The 16,958-nt window shown below is 35.1% G+C and overlaps 1 protein-coding gene across 2 annotated transcripts in view; it reads right to left on the bottom strand.

Annotated features, from left to right (window-relative positions):
* Positions 1-988: 988 nt before the first annotated feature.
* The window catches only part of LOC122850405 (low-density lipoprotein receptor-related protein 4), a 70,254-nt gene continuing 54,284 nt past the window's right edge, over positions 989-16,958 (bottom strand). For both annotated transcript variants that reach the window (XM_044149567.1, XM_044149561.1), the window contains exon 18: positions 989-2,266. In XM_044149567.1, coding sequence (XP_044005502.1) covers positions 1,832-2,266 — 435 coding nt within the window. In that variant the 3' untranslated portion in view covers positions 989-1,831. The remainder of the gene's footprint in view (positions 2,267-16,958) is intronic.

Here is a 16,958-nt window from a genome sequence, read left to right as displayed (position 1 = left end):
GACATCAATCCGGACCTGAAAATATAACTCTAAAAATTAAGTTGATGGGTTCGCCTGGGTTCAGTATGCTGGTTCGTGGAGAGAGGGCCGAGTAAAGAATGTTAAAATTTAGTCACTGAAAATGTAAAATCAAGGGAAACACAATAAAGTACTCAACAAGACAATAATTATGGCACACAATTAACAAGATTATCTATTAAATAATCAGTTTAAGTATCAAAATTATTACTAGGCACGAAGTTGAGTTTTATCAAAAATAATTAAATATTATTAAATTGAACACAAATATAAAAATTATGAGTTCTGACTTTAAGTCATGGAACAAACAAGAAAAATAATAATACAAAAAGTAATTAAGGAACTAATAATATAATAGTTAAAGAAAAATGAGTCAAGACTGACCAACAACTATACATAAATTGAGGGGGATTTTCAGGAGAGAATGACTCCTGCTCCTTGGGTTTGGTTATGGATGACTCCAATACCGGGGTGGGGAGAAGACTATTCGAGATTCTGGGATAACTTCTCAAGAACCTCGAACCTACAAGTCTGAAGGCAGAAACCGAAGTGTGTGTATCCAGCTGGATCGCCAACTTAAATAGCTTGAGAGGTTTCCCTTTCCCCAGCAACATTCCCCTTCTTATTTGGCCAGCCCCACTCGTTAATAATGTAATAATAAAACATAAAATAATAATAATAAAGTATGATTTTAAGGTGGGCGAGTGCAACTCGTCACAGCATCCACCTTAATTTCTCCCTTTTCCCTCCCCCTTGACGCCTATCAGTCTTACATATTTGTTTGTTGTTTTTTTTTTTTTTTTTTTTATTTTTATATATTATTATTATTCAATATTTGTACTTTTTTTTTTCATACGTGGACCAACCACGTATCACCTTTATCACAATACTGACTGAACAAATAAATATATATATATAAGGATATCCTTAGTGACGACGCAATCTACACTTGGGGTCCCGACACGGAGCGAGATCATCTGGTCCAGGCCCTGGATACTTTGGATTTCTCCAAAGGCAATCGAAATCCCTGCATTTGGGTTCATATGCCCTTGGATTATCAGATCTTTCGGTTGGACGCCAACGTCCTGAATGATAACCTCGTCCTGACCCTTTTCGTACGTTTGAAGGCAACAATGACTTGGCTACGAAAAGGTTGAGCAAAATTGATGGTAATTTCAAGCTCATTAGGGCTTGGATTGCAGGGGGAGTGGGGCTTGATGATGTTTTGTCTGAGAGGACCGAACGGGCGTCCACACCTGAGTCGACTGATCGGGGTGAGCTTACCTCATCAATAAGCTCAAGTGCTGGACGGTTAGGGCAATTGTTGCGGAGGTGGCTACGGCCGTAACACAAGCTGCAGCGGATACGTTTCCTCTTGGTTTTGATGGGGGGTAGGGGTTAAACTTTGGGAATCGCACCAGAAGGGTGACTAACAGCACTACAAGTTCCTTGAGAACCATCACCAGTGGATAAACTCGCAGCTGGTAACTGCTCCACAGTAAGAGTAGGAACACTGTTATGGGGTTCTGAGTGTTTTTCGGGGGAACTTACTGGGGATGACTCCACACAGTAACGGGTTTAGACTCTACGGACGATCTTGAGATTCTCATCCAAATAAAATTCGGGATCATTGAGTCGACGGGCGGTTCCAAAATCGAGGGGCTTATCGAATCTACCAAAGGTAAAATGGTAGTTATCACCTGGTCGTGGGTCCATCAAATCGAATTTCAAGGCAGGCATTTGGGTAGCGGATGGCTCCGAACTTAACAACTCCTTGAAATCCTTTTCAAATACAAGGTCGAGGTCAAGACAATCAGTGTCTGGTGAGATGTGGGGGGGTTGGCTGAAGGCCTGCAGGGGATGACTCCACAACCGCTTTAGGAAGGGGTGGATTACTGGGCCACATCAATTCATCATTGCTATGTTCGAACGCAATATCCTCTACCTCTTCGTCACTAAAACTAAACTCCGACTCACTAATGTCACTGAGGATACCAGCTCCGCTGTCTGCAAGCCTTGCTAAATCTTTGCCAGCAACTAGCTGACGTGATGTGATGGTAGACGCTGTGACAGTATCCATATCAGCTGATGTGACCACCTCGTGCAGCATCAAACCCTCTGCAGATGACAAAGTTGGTGATGTGGTCTTTTTTTGATGGTGCATCTCATCAACCAGTGGTGCTGGTGTTGTGGTCTCAAGTATGGCGAGTACTACTGGTTCCAATACTCCCTCTTTAGCTTGTTCTATCTACATTTCATCAACAATAGAAATTAGTAAATTGCATAATCAGGTTTCATGGGTCACCCGGGATGTCTCCTACTGGGTTTCCCAAAGCGGGGTATAACAGGGTTATTTACTAGGTGCGGGTGGGCCTTTAACTACTTTCCGATCTACTGCCTTCACCCAAGGCTTCAAGTCTGATATGGATACTTCTTCTCAGATGACACCAGAAAAATCGAAAATTTCATAACGGGTGGCTGAGAATTTTTGGGTGATTATGAAAGGGCTTTCAAATGGCTTTTCTAAGCCGGCTGAATAAAACTTAGGGCCATTAGACAAGGGGTGGGTACGTTTGAGCACTAATTCTCGAACGTCAAATTCAACTTTGCGGCGGTGGGTATTATATTGGGTGGACTGCTTCAGTTCAGCCTCGCCTCGGTCATAGATTAGGGCTTGGCGTAGGACATTGAGTCTTTTCATTCTCTTATTCCATTCGGCTATGGGGATGGGGGTGACAAGCAGGCCATCATTGACCTCGTTACGAAGGGTATGGGGCTGACAAGGTTCGCGTCCAGCGTTGGCAAACGAAGGGTGAGTCATGGTAAGCTGTATCAAATCTGAACTCGGGCAAATAATGATCCCAGTCACGGTGATTGCCATCAAGAAATGCACGAAGCATAGTCTTGAGGCTACGGTTGACTGGTTCCACTGGATCTGCTTGGGGGTGATATGGGGGGGTATTTTGTAACTTGATACCGGCCCAGTTAGCTAAGGATTTAATTCCCTTATTCACAAATTCTGTGCCGTTATCAGTAATTAAAATCCGGGAAGTACCATGGCCAAATAAAACGAGGTCCTCGAGTTTTTCGCGGTCAACCTTTCCGGTGGCTTGACGGAGGGGAACAAGTTCTATGAACTTGGTCATCTGGTCTTGCATAACCAAAAGCTACACATAATCGGCTCGAGAACGGGGAAGTGGACCAACAATATTGGCAGCTACAATCCCTTAAGGTTTTTGTACAACGCAAGTGCACATCAAACCGCGTAGTTTGCCTTGGTCAAACTTAGTCTTTTGACAAATCTTGCAACGGGCTACTATCGACGCTACTTCACCGAACATATTAGGCCAATAATACAAGGTAGAGACTTTCCGATAAGTTTTATCAATGCCCATGTGGCTCATATGGGGGAGGGGGGGGGGGGTCATGACATTCCAACACGACTCGTTCGCGAAAATGACGGGGCATTACCAATTTCCAGGCAGTCAGGTCCGGAATCTCAACTGATATGTAAGATAAAGGTTTATGAAAATATAGTTGGCCACCAATGATCAGCCAGTCGAGGTAACTGTTCAGGGATGACTCTACCTTGCGATACCTTTGGCAGTACCACTTTTCCTCAACATCAGTCAAGTTTTGGTCCTCAATTTGTTGATCGGGAATCCGTGAAAGAGCATCTGGGACATGATGGAGGGCTCCCTTGCGGTGAATTATTGCGGAATTGTATTGCATCAATTCTAATGCCCAGCAGGACAATCGACCGGTGGGGTTACGCAAGTTGTTAAGCCAACGGAGACTACCGTGGTCTGTGATAACGGTGAATTTATAACCCTCTAAATAAAACCGAAATTTCCGTATGGTCCAAATCATCGCTAGACATTCCTTCGGTAACATAGTAACGTGTCTCGGACATCATGCGGCTAGCATACGCGATTACTTTTTCGACCTCATTGAATTCTTAGGTTAATACTGCTCCAAGTCCAACACTACTTGCGTCTGTTTGAAGGGTAAAGGGACGGGTAAAATCTGGGCATGCGAGGGTTGAGGCCAACTATGATGTTAAGGTGAAAGGCGCGGAGTTTAGGAATCGGGGTTGGTGGAGCTGAGAGCCTCTCGGCCGGAGTTTCTACCAGGCCGGACAGTTTAAGCAATAACTTCACCAACTCCTTGGGTGATAAATCGACTTTAACCGCGTTAGATATCCGTGGGGCCTGGGTAGTTTCAGTTAATTTTAATGGCGAGTGTTTAATCGGCGAATTCAAAACGGGAGCTGCATGTGCCGAAGTTATGCTCTCCCGCTGTCGTTTCCCGGATTGCAAAATGGGCACGTAATCAGCGTGACATCCGGTCGACGGCAGCGATAGCAAAATCTTCTTCGGGGTTCCTGACAATCCCTGAAAATGTGGCTAGGTTGCTTACAGTTCCAACATTCTATTAAATTGCTGGAAGTTAGATGCAACTGGAGGACTTGGACTTAATTCAGGAAAATCCGCGATTCGGGTGGCTAATGTGACGTTGCGGGCCTTGGGCCAGGTGACTTCCTTCCTTTTCTGGAGTAAGTCACCAATGGTGGACAGTAATTCATCCTCCATCAACAAACCGTGCTCCTCTTTTCCTTGTAGGGATGACTCTTCTTCTACCAAGGAACGAAGAACACCTTGACGTGGAAGGGGGCTTGGGTGTAAACGGAATGATGGACACAACGATTGCTCAGGTCGAGATGGTAATCGGCGTTGTTGGGCAGATTGTGTGATCTTTTTCTGACGCAACGCTTCCAATTCCACTTCCCACATTGTTGGGAAATCTCGGGGTGAAATTTGGCGTTAGAAGATGGGCAACATATTACAGACAGTATAATGTACGCGCTCTGATCCCGACCAAGGTGGATCCGTTCTTTGAAATAGACAACGCATACATGATATGAAGCTTCGAACTAACTCGTTTGGGCCTTGAACGCGCTTGTCGATCTCTTCGCGCAATGCTCGTTGGTAATCAGGGTCAGAAAAACTGGCGCGAAAGCTGCCTTCGCGGCTAACCAAGAATCAAACTCAGCTTCATGTGTCATATACCAAGTCAGGGCCGGACCTTTCATACAGACGGACAAAGTCTGCAACAGTTCACGGTCACTCGCACCTGTGCACAACCTCGCTTGTTCCACTCGATACAAAAATTCTTCTACATCCTCGCCTGGATGTCCAGAGTGAGTCAACCTCCAGCTTCCCAAAATACGTAATAAATTGGGCATGCTGTAATTGTGGGTGCTGTTTTCTGAAATCCAAAGATCTTCAACCGAGGGTGTAATTACGCGTCTAGGTGCCGGATAACGGGGTTACATTACATTACGCGTGGGTGGATTGAGGTTTAATCCTCCCTGAGGTAGATTGGCACGAGTGGGTGAGGCAGGCTCATGGTTCGGGGCATCGTTATCTAAACCTGCATACCGAGTACGCAATATATTATTAAAACGGTTACGCATAAGCGGCAATCACTGCGATAAACACCGCCAGCGTGAAGCTCGTGATCGTTTGCAGGGCTAGGGGTTAAAGCAAATGGGTCAATATTCTTGTGGGTGGCGAATACTTAGACCCAATTGTACTTCGATAGACTGCAGGGTCTTTGGTAACTGGCTTTGGGGGTGGTTTAGTAGCAGTCTTTTTAGGGGGCTCATTAGTAATGACTAATGAGGGCGAATCTTGGTCAGTACCTTGAGCCGCGTTCTGAATAGGTGGAGTAAGAACACGGCCTTCACCAGGTGGTCTGGATGTAGCTCCGAGATCCTCTGGCGAAGGGCATGTGACAAAAATGTTAACAGGGGGTTTCCAGTTATTTTCTTGCGGCTGCGAGTGGTTCTCTTGCAATGAATGTGATCTCTCCTGCAGATGAATTTATTGATTTACTCGTTGAGCAATTGGAAAAGCTTTTAAAGCATGTCAAAATAAATATTTTTCAAATTTAAAAAAGAATTTAAAGGAAAATGAAATGGTAGTAACATTAGATTTTGCGGAGAACTTTGCATTCGTGGTGCAGGAAGCTGTTCAAGCATTTCATTACAATAATGATCAAGCTACATTATTACCGATAGTGGTATATTACTCTGAAAATAATGAAACTAAACATCTTAGTTTTGTGGGTATTACCGAATGCTTAAAGCATGATTTTGCTGTAGTTCATCTTTTTCAAGAAAAGTTAATGAATTTTCTAAAAAAAAAAATCAATAGTAATCTGAACAAAGTTCATTACTTCTCAGACGGGGTACCACAACAATTTAAGATATAAAAATGCTTTTACCAATCTTTGCTATCACCAAGATGATTTTAAAATTGAAGCTGAATGGAATTTTTCGCTACCGCACATGGTAAGGGGGCCTGTGATGGTTTAGCTGGCTCAATCAAATGGGCATACAAAATCAAATTTTAACACCTCTTGATTTATTTCAATGGGCAATTAAAGCATTGCCAAATATAAATTTTGTTTATATCGACAACGCAGAATATTCTGTAGCAAAACAAAAATTGGATTCAAGAGCTCCGTCGTCTAGAACTATAAAAGGTACTCAAGGCCTACACTACTTTACACCTGTACCAAATAATTTAGGGTCCTTGACAGTCAAAAGAGTATCGACTTCATCAAATTTTTCTGTAAAACAATTACAAGAATCAAAAAAATAACATCAGCCTTGACAGCTGCTGTGGTACCACATGGTAATATCTTCTTCAAAATTAATTTTCAAATTGCTTGTTGTAAAAACGTATTTTATTAATTAATGTTTATATTTAATATCAATCTAGAAGTAGAATCAAATGTAGCTGAATGCAAAGCCTTCTTTGATGAAAATAAATGTGAACCATGGAACTGAGTGGAGTACTCTTGGATAGTAACCAGTGAAATTTGTAGGAAAGAGCTCAATACACCAATAGTCTACCGTAGAAAGAAAAAAAAAACATGAAAATGGTAAAGAATTTCCACTTGAAAAATTTATTAACAATTGGGCTTCTTTACAAAATTCAGAAGGATATAAAGAGAAAATTGTATTGATACATTTTTTACATTTGAATTACAATTTCCTTTCGTTCATTATGGATTAATTCAAAAGTTGGTGTATGAACTTCAAAAATCGCTACATTCAGAAGCTATTGGTTTAGTATCAGACGTGTCATCAATTCCTGATAGGTAGAATATACATTATACCCCAGCTGTAGAACCAAGAAATCGTGACGATGTTGAACATGTAAATGAAATTGTTGATGGAATAAGCAACAACAATGCTGAAGAAGCGAGGGAACAAGAAAATGTTGAACTTTGAATGGACCTATTGTCAATCAAATAGACAACAATAATGTAAATAAAGCAATTTAAAATAATTAGTTTTTTTTTAAATATAAAATGCTAATCTTGGCTATTTGTAAGACGTCAAAAGTTAGCATCTTTTATTATTATTTACTCATTATTATACATCCAAAAAAAAATCAGACTAATATATGTCTTAAATAAGATTATTCATGTTAAACAGTGAAATTTTATTAAGGTGTTACCCGCGCATATCTAGAGACCTCTTGCAGGTGGCATTTAGGAACATAATATTTCTACGAGATCAAAAAAAAGGAGAAAATCTCGTTTCTCACTTTCACTTAAGTATTTAGACAAAGACAAAAATTTATTTTTATTTGTTGTAAAATAAAAAAGTCTCAAAGCCCTATTAATTTTATATCAAAAGTTTCCTTATTGTTTCTTCCATCTATATTAGTTTTTGATAAAGCTAGCCGTATTTTTCATAAAATGGCTAACCAGGTTTCTAAAAACTCAACCGGACTCTCCATAAGATTCTATGTCAAGAAGACTAGAGACCAGGAGAGTAAACTTCGGTAGTGGGGGTGGGACCATATACGTCAGGATCCAGGTGGAGCCACTCTACTCTACCAGACAGAAATTCGGCTAATTGTTCGGTTGTTTCCGGGCTTTCCAAACTTGAAATAATAATATGAATAATATTTGTGTTTACATTTTGATTATTTTCATATACAATATACAAATTTGATGTTTGATAGTTTATTGAATACAAAATATATTTAGCTGTTATTTATTCATACAAAATAAGTAAAAATGCCTCGTGCATGTTGTATAAAAGGCTGTTTAACCGGTCACACTCGAAATCCACATCCGTACTTTAAATGTGCAATTTTTGACATTCCAAAGGTAAGTTGTCACATTGGTTTTTCTAGGTTATAAAAAAACAAATTTCTATTTTTTAATAAATTGTTAACTTAATATGACTCAACAATAAAAATTACAGGAGCTGAGTATGAGACAGCAATGGCTTGCCACTATTTTACCACATATTCAAGGTAGAAAAAGTCGCAAAGAAAATCACGTATGTGAATTGCATTTTAAATAAGAAGATATTCAACGTTATCATGTCACTGATCTTGGAGGTGGTAACATAACGAAAATTCCTCAGGGACGCATAACTTTACGACGTGGTAGCATTCTTACCTTTTATACAGTACGAATATATTTATATCCAATTGAGTTCACAATGATATATATATCGCTTTTTATTTTACAGAATTTTAAGGAAAAGGTTGTTGTTGACATTTTGAAAACTGTTGACAACCACAATTTGGATGAAGCCACCAACTCCAATTCTCTAAATGAAGATGTACAGATAGACGAAAGGGTTCATGATTCAACTATTCCCTACGATTTTCTCACTCTGAGAAAAGACTTAATTGAATTAAAGGTATCTTCATCAATGCCTCTTGATTGGACGTTCGTTCAATTAAATAATATTATTCGCATTAGTTATTTTGGAGATAATTTTTTTGAGTCCTCACGATTATTACTCGTTGCCCCAGACATGAGCATGAAGATTTATTTCTTAAAATTGTGAAGCTATTAATGAATGCCATTACATAAATTATACCATCAAAGTACTTTATTTTCAGGTACAGATAGATGGTATGAATGAAATAATAAATCTCGATGTAGCCAAATATGTACACTCAATCAACGATGTTTTGTCAGCAATGACGACTGTTGATGGATTGAAGATGTGCCAAGGAGTAGATGACAATACTCCCTGTGACAATCCATTGATGGAAAGGAACATATTACAAAAAAGCAAGCGATATAAAATTTGTAAACTCAAACGCAAACAGAAGTTGGACCGACAATCTAAAGCAGTTAAAAGAGCTGAATTAAAACGTGTCAAGACCCAGAAATTATTAAAAAATATGAAACGACAAGTTTTACGTTCCCACAGAAACGTTCGTAATTTACGTATTTAGTTTATTAAAAAAATAATGTAGATAATTTTTTTTATTCAATTAACTTTTTGCTTAAACATTTTTTGGATTTTTAAAACTATGTAGTAATTTTTTTGTAATAAATAGTTTTATATTCAATGTATACAATATTATTGATTGACTGTTCTTTTTTAGTTAACCAGAATGTCAGATGATATGAAAAAATTTAAAGAAAAATTAATTTCTGATGGAGATAAAGCAGTTGAAAAATTTTTGTCGAAGTTACCTGCAAGTCAGCGAGAAGCTGTACAAGCTTGTATCGATGTAGCTAATTGTAGTGGCCCAACTGGCATAAGGTACTCTAATGCATGGATTTTAGAATGCATTCTTCTACGTATAAAAAGTCGTTGAGCATATGAGCACATCCGGACTCATCATATGTTACAAGATCCTACAATTAATACCTTAAATAAATACATGAGTTCCATGAAACCGTCATATGGATTTCAGGAATCATTATTTGAAGTGTAAAGCATTAAAAATGAATCCATATTGTAGACGAGGTTTGTTAAATTTTTTTTATGAGTTTATTTTCATTTTTCAAATTTATTTTGTCTTCTTGGGTATTACATTTTCTTAATAATTTGTGCAGGTACTTTAATTGTTGACGAAATGAAAGTAAGTGAGGGCAATTCGTTTGATAGCAATTCGTTAAAGTTTAAAGGCCTAGTAGATTTAGGCAAATACACTCCTAAACACCAGGAAACAGAACAAGGAGATCATGCTTTGGTATTTATGTTTCAACCTTTTGTTGGAAAATGGGTCCAAACTGTTGAAGCTTTTTTAAGCAAAGGGTGTGATAGTGGAACAGTTTTACACCACTTGATATTAGAGTGTATTCTTTTTGAAAACTCAGGGATTTTTGTCGATGTTATTACTACAGACGGGGCTACATGAAACAGGAGTACATGTGGAAACATTTTGGACTAAAAGATCATGAAAATAAAATAGCTGCATACATCCTTGTCGTAATATAGATACTCAAAAATCAAAAAAAGACCAGCGTCCATATTTTTGCTCAGATTATTCCCATTTACATAAACTATTAAGAAATTTCATATTTAAAGACGATGAAACAATGGTATATATTTATTTTGGTTATTTACTTTTTTACTTTTTTATAATTATAAATTTGTTAATTTTATATTTTTTATTTAAGACACCTGATGGCAAGATAAAGAAAAAACACTGGAAAGCAGTGATTGAATTGGATGGTGGAAAAGAAAACTTCGGCTCAAAAGCTGCCCACAAATTAACTGCTGATCACATTGACCCTCAATACTGGCAAAAAATGAATGTTGCCATGGCCTTTAAAGTATATTCATGCAAATTTCATAATTAACTCGATTGCTAAGTACTAAAAAATTAAATTTCTTTAATTAGGTTTTTTCAGAACGAGTACTTGCTGTCATGATTATGAATAAGGCAACACATCCTGATCTTCATGACTGTGATCCAACAACTAACTTCATAAAACGAATCCGAAAGGTCATTACTGCAATGACCTCACGCAACATTAAAAATTCATTGGAATATGGCAATGAGCATTACAATGTTTGTATTTAATATATGTATTAAAATTAATATATTATCACTTATCATTAATATTAACTGTGTTGCATATTCATCACAGGTTCTTCTGGATTTTCGAGAATACATGCTGCAATGGAAGTCAATGGCTAATAAAAATAATTGTAAATTTTTATCAGATAGTACATAGGACGGTTTTTTGGTAACGTTGCAAACAACAATTGGTGTTATGGATTTTTTAAGTGAAGAATGCAGATATACTCATTTAATGATTACTCGTCTCAATCGAGATGCTTTAGAGGTAAATTTTATTTCCATAAAATTGTTGCACAAATCACTAGATACTTTTAAATAGAAATTTTTTTAAATTATAAATTACTTATATATATATATATTTTAATTAAAAATTTCAGGCATTTTTTGGAATGGTACGGTCTGCATGTGGATCTACTGATCACCCTGATAGTTTACTGTTTATACAAGTGTACAGATTATTGAGTTTTTACTCACTTGTTAAACCACCAAAGGGATCTAATGTAGAAGGAATAGGGGTATTTGAAGGGGGGTTCTGTTTGATTCATCAAAAATTAATAACGAGATGAACGAAAATAAATTGAAATGGAATGATGTACCAGATGACATAATTAATAGAGGTAACAATCAACCTGGGATAAATGATGATCAAAATAAACATGATTACAACATTGGACACTTATGTGAATGCGTTGGTAAATACATGACTGGATTCTTAGCTTTCAAAACTAAAGCAATTACTTCGTGCTCACTTTGCATTGCATCAACTGCCAAAGATCATGGAAATTTGGAGAGAGATAAGTTGAATAATGGTTATTTAAAGTATCCATCAGACTCATTGTATAAGCTTGTTAATTCTGTAGAAGAAGCAATATTAAAAATAGTTGCTGGAGGCAAACTGAGTTGTTATAGTTTTTTAGAAATAGTTGAAAATATTTTGAAAGAAGAAACATTATTTGTTGGTTGTCCCAAACATAGGGAAGCATTGACAAAAGCTGTAATTAATATTTATTCTGTACGTAGAGCTCAAATAATTAGCAAACAGTATAGGAAATTATACGACCAAAAAAAGAAAGAAGAAAGAGCACTTCGAAAAAGAGTCAAACTTTTACGTACAAGTAAAATGCAAGAAAAAAACAGTATTAAAAAAAAACCAACAATTATAAAAATAAAAAAGACATCTGCCATAAAAAGAAAAATAAACAAAGTTCAAAATATCATTAAAAAATCCATCGAGAAGTAGTAAATAATCAAAGCTCACTTTGATATTAATTTAATAATATTAATCAATATCAAATTTTGACTAACATTGACTGAAAAATAAAAAAAAATAGTGTATCTTCACTTATGATATAAAAAATTGTTTATTTAATCTTATTTTATATTCTGAGATACATAAACTATTTAAATAATTGTTAATGTCGTAATTTATATACAATTGATTCAATATGTTATGGTACATAATGTCATACATTTGTGTATTTAAAAATTAAGTTAATATATGATTGATTTTATGAATTTCATTTGTGTCCATTTAAAAATTAAATTAATATACAATTCATTTCATAAACTCCATTTGTGTGCACTTAAAAACTAAATTAATATACAATTGATTTTATAATAAACTTTATTTACGTATTATTGACAATTAAAAGCTAATGAATGATATGTAATCCTGAATCACATATTAGTATCTTAAGATAGTGATATTTTATCGAGAATATTTACAATTTTCTGAACATCACTTGGTGATTTTAAAGGTCCAAATTTCATCCAATCAATAACCTTTCTACCATGAGTTATTTTTACTTTTAAATTAGGGTAAACAACTAAGCTAAGAAAAGTAAAATCACGTTGGCCTTTGGTATAAATTATAGTATTTCCTGATGTAACAAGCCTTTCCCACGCTTTGTTTGGTAATTGAATAACATTTCTATCTGTGGCGAGTAGTTGGTACAGATTGTTGCAAGATACTTCTTTAGCTTTGGCCATAATTAATTACAATAATGTTTGCTTAATGTGAAATTCTAGAAGAAGAAATATATATTTATAAATATATCATATATGGTACAAATAGTTGCCATAAATGGTCATTGGCTATTAACGCCTCCTTGTGACTTCACAACACTCTCAGCGTATGGCCGTTATGAAAACCTGACACGTATCCGTAGACTGAAAATAAATTGGTTCGATTGTGAATCTGAGGAAGCACAAGTCATCAAAATTTTGAGGGCCATCGCATCAAAAAGCGACAATTATTTTGAGTTCTGGTAATGAATCCTGTGAATATCTCGAGAAAGTACTATGTACGGCAATCCGAGATGTTGATAAAAAGAGATTTCGGCCTGAATATATCACTCAATTACCACCGTCAACAATCTGTATTCACTATGGGCTTCAGAAAGAAACAGGATGCGCCCTTCAAGTTGTGCGTCAAATAAAAAAGTAGATGAAGAATAGATATGAATTTGTTAAACAAAGAAATTATGAGGAGGCTGTTGCTATAACAAATCATTTACGTGTACCTCGTGAGCCTGGAATAGATTATTCGGGAAGTATACACGGTGTGGATGAAACTGATATTTGAAATAAAAATTGTAAAAAATTTGAGAAAATAAAAATTTAATTCATATCTAAAAAAAAGTCTTGAAATTTATTTCCATAAGTTAAGAATAATATAATATATTTTTATTTTATATTTAAGTTTTGTTTTCAGCCAAAAAAAAAAAATTAAAAAAAAAAAAAACTACGCTTGCATATACTCTATTCTCATTCTATACTATCCTACGCTTGGCCTATGCTCTATATGTACTTTACCGTTACCCCGTGACGTCACCCATGCATTTTTACTACGCGCCCTTACTCATGCAACCTATTCCTATACAATTCCATGCAACCTACACACCCCCACACACACATACCTTTTACTCGCACCCTTACTATTTTATTTTTACTCTACATGGGTCCTGTACTATAGGCCCACGCACCCCGGCACAACATACACTCGAGGGGGAAGGAGGGAAACCGCATTCCATAAAGTCGCCCAGAAGAGCCACCTTCTACTGATGTTGCTTACCCATTAATCTGCAATTAATTGTAATAGCTAAAAAATTAATTGGTCAGCTACATTTTTCTCTTAGCCATTTTGCTTTTTATTTATTAAAATAAATTGAAAGCGATGGAAAACATGGCAAAGGAAAGGATGTTGCTACCCAATTAATTTCCAAATAATTAATTTAGCCGAAAAAGCTTAACTAAAAATCAATCAAATCTAAAAATTGAAAAAAAAAAGTTCAAAAAGTCTAAGCCAAGTGAACAAGTTAATCAGAAGCAAGATATAGATTTCCAAATCAAGGAAAAATTTTAGAATTCACTCGATAATTTGGGTTAGATTTTTTGCTCAGTAATGATGTTGTGCTACGAAGTTTTTTAAAAGTAATGACGATTCTTTTTGTAATGGAGATTCAAAATACATTTACCATTGATTCCACGTGGCTGCTATATTTATCTTCTGCAGTAGCTAGAGAGCGTTGTATTTTATTCAGATTGCAAAACCGTCATAAAAAACTTTTAGAAAAACCTTCAATAAAACCAAGTATTAAATGGAGGCCCAAATTATCACCTAATATTAAACCAAGTTTAGAGTACAAAGTTGTAGTGGTTTGAGGTAACTTTATTACCACTCATTTTGTCTCTAATAATTCTAGCTAATGTAATGGTCTATATACTGCATAATTTCCATGAATAATTTTATCGTTGTTTTAAATATAAAGTCATCAAAAATTGTATTGGGTGATGACGAAAATTCAGAAAAAAAACATAGAGTTTAAACGTACACCCTAGCTATTTTATTGTGTTCTGCATTACTACTAAGAGCATCACAGTTTTATCATCATCATAATAAACGAATAAAGGTAGAATTTGATTAGAATGAAAATTACTTGATATTCGTTTTCATAATCTACGTTGAATGAAACTACTAATTACTGATGTGTCATTGTCTTATTTTTGTTTGTACTTCATGAGTGTATTAAAAAACTCCTGGTTTTCTAGAAAAGTTTTAAAAATTTTATTGAGTGGAAAAAAATATACTTTTGAAATATTATTTGATGAAAAAGTACCATCATAAGAACGTTTTAAGGATTGATGATGTTTACCAGGAACTATCTTAATACTAATTCAACTCGATATATATAATTTTTTTGTTTTTTTATTATTTTAATACGTTTATAATCAGTATTAAATTCGACATAACTAGTAGTAAAGACATGGAATAAACTACAAATATTTTGTTTGACCTCTTCAATAGTTGAATTTTTTTCGAATTATTTTTAACTTCGCAAGATCATACAATCTCAAATAACATATGACTAACAATTTTGGTTTATATTTTTTCTAAAATATTTTAAACAACGATTTAATTTATGTACTTTGGTCACCCTTTGGACCACACAAGGCCCAATTTTATGTCTAAAAATCCCACCACCTACGCCTAGTTTTTTACCCTCTCTTGAACTAATTTTTGACCAATTAAAACTAATTTTAACTAAGTACACACCCATTTTTTGGACTCAACAATTTTCAACAAACTGAGAAATCAGTTGCTCTTCAACACTCGTTTACGTAACATCTCTAATTAATATTGATTCGCGTACAACGGGATTTCTTTATACTTACAATATAAAATAGTAGTGTCTGTCCATGACAACACTTGTTAGAGTCAACTCAATATACAATATACAATACAATTAATTATAATTTCAGTGAAATAATAAAGTGAATATATTAATAGAATTAAAGCCACAGTGTTTGGATTTATTTAAAGCGTTATTCCTATTATTTCAAGTTACAACCTATCCTCCACATCCTTTGATAGCCCTGTATCAAACATAAGGCCTTACAACCCTTGTGAAATTATCGTGGTATATTTGGATACGTGGTGCGATACAACCACTATCTTGGGTTTTATTTGTTTATTTGACAAATTCATTTTCGCTACTCATTATTTGATTAAAAATATTATTACAACCACCAGTACAAGTCTCATGAAAATTACCAGACATTGGTATAGGATCTAGTCGTATTTTAAATTTTACTGATTTAGGATTACCAGTACATTCATCACATGTTTCTAATAGTATTTCAATGTCATTAATTGTCTCTTGAAATCCTATACAATCTAAATTACCATCTTTGCTATCTTTACGTTCACGTGGTACCACATTTTATCCACATATTATTTATTGTTGTTTGGTATTGTGATTATGATGTTGCTGTCGTATTATGTCAAGCACTTAAATAACCACTATCTTGTGTATTAATTGTTTTTTTAACAGATTTATTTTAGATACTCATTATTTGTTTAAAAATATTATTATAACCACCAGTACAAGTCTCATGAAAATTAACAGACATTGGTATAGCACCTGGTCGTATTTTAATTTTTACTGATTTAGGATTACCAGTACATTTGTCACATTTTTCTGATAATATTTCAATGTCATTAATTGTTTCTTGAAATCCTATACAATCTAAAATACCATCTTTACTATCTTTACGTTCACGTGGTACCACATTTCATCCACATATTGTTTATTGTTGTTTGGTATTGTGATTATGATGTTGCTGTCGTATTATGTCAAGCACTTGAATAACCATTATCTTGTGTATTATTCGTTTATTTAACAGATTAATTTTAAATACTCATTATTTGATCAAAAATAATATAATAAATTATATATTTTACATAATAAAAGTTTTAACCTTAATATTCACCTTTGTCTCTTGAATCTTTCATGAAACTATTTATTTAAAATTTTGAAACAAATTTTAAACAAACTTTTTCGTATCGTTGTCAAGGGAATAAATAAATAAAACAAAATAAAAAATAATTTAAAATTACTTACCTTCATACCGTTACTTTCGTTGCATCCATCTTTTGTTTTTTTTTTTTACTGCCCATTCTAAAGAAGTTTCACTTCAAAAAAAATTGACTGATGTTTTCTCAGCTTTGTCCAACTACGATTGTTATTGTTTGTGCTGATAAACCATATTTTTTTAAATTATTTGCTCTAA

This window comes from Aphidius gifuensis, linkage group LG1 (assembly GCF_014905175.1).
Source record: "Aphidius gifuensis isolate YNYX2018 linkage group LG1, ASM1490517v1, whole genome shotgun sequence".
NCBI classification, from domain to species: domain Eukaryota; kingdom Metazoa; phylum Arthropoda; class Insecta; order Hymenoptera; family Braconidae; genus Aphidius; species Aphidius gifuensis.
This window is presented reverse-complemented; position numbering and strand designations above follow the sequence as displayed.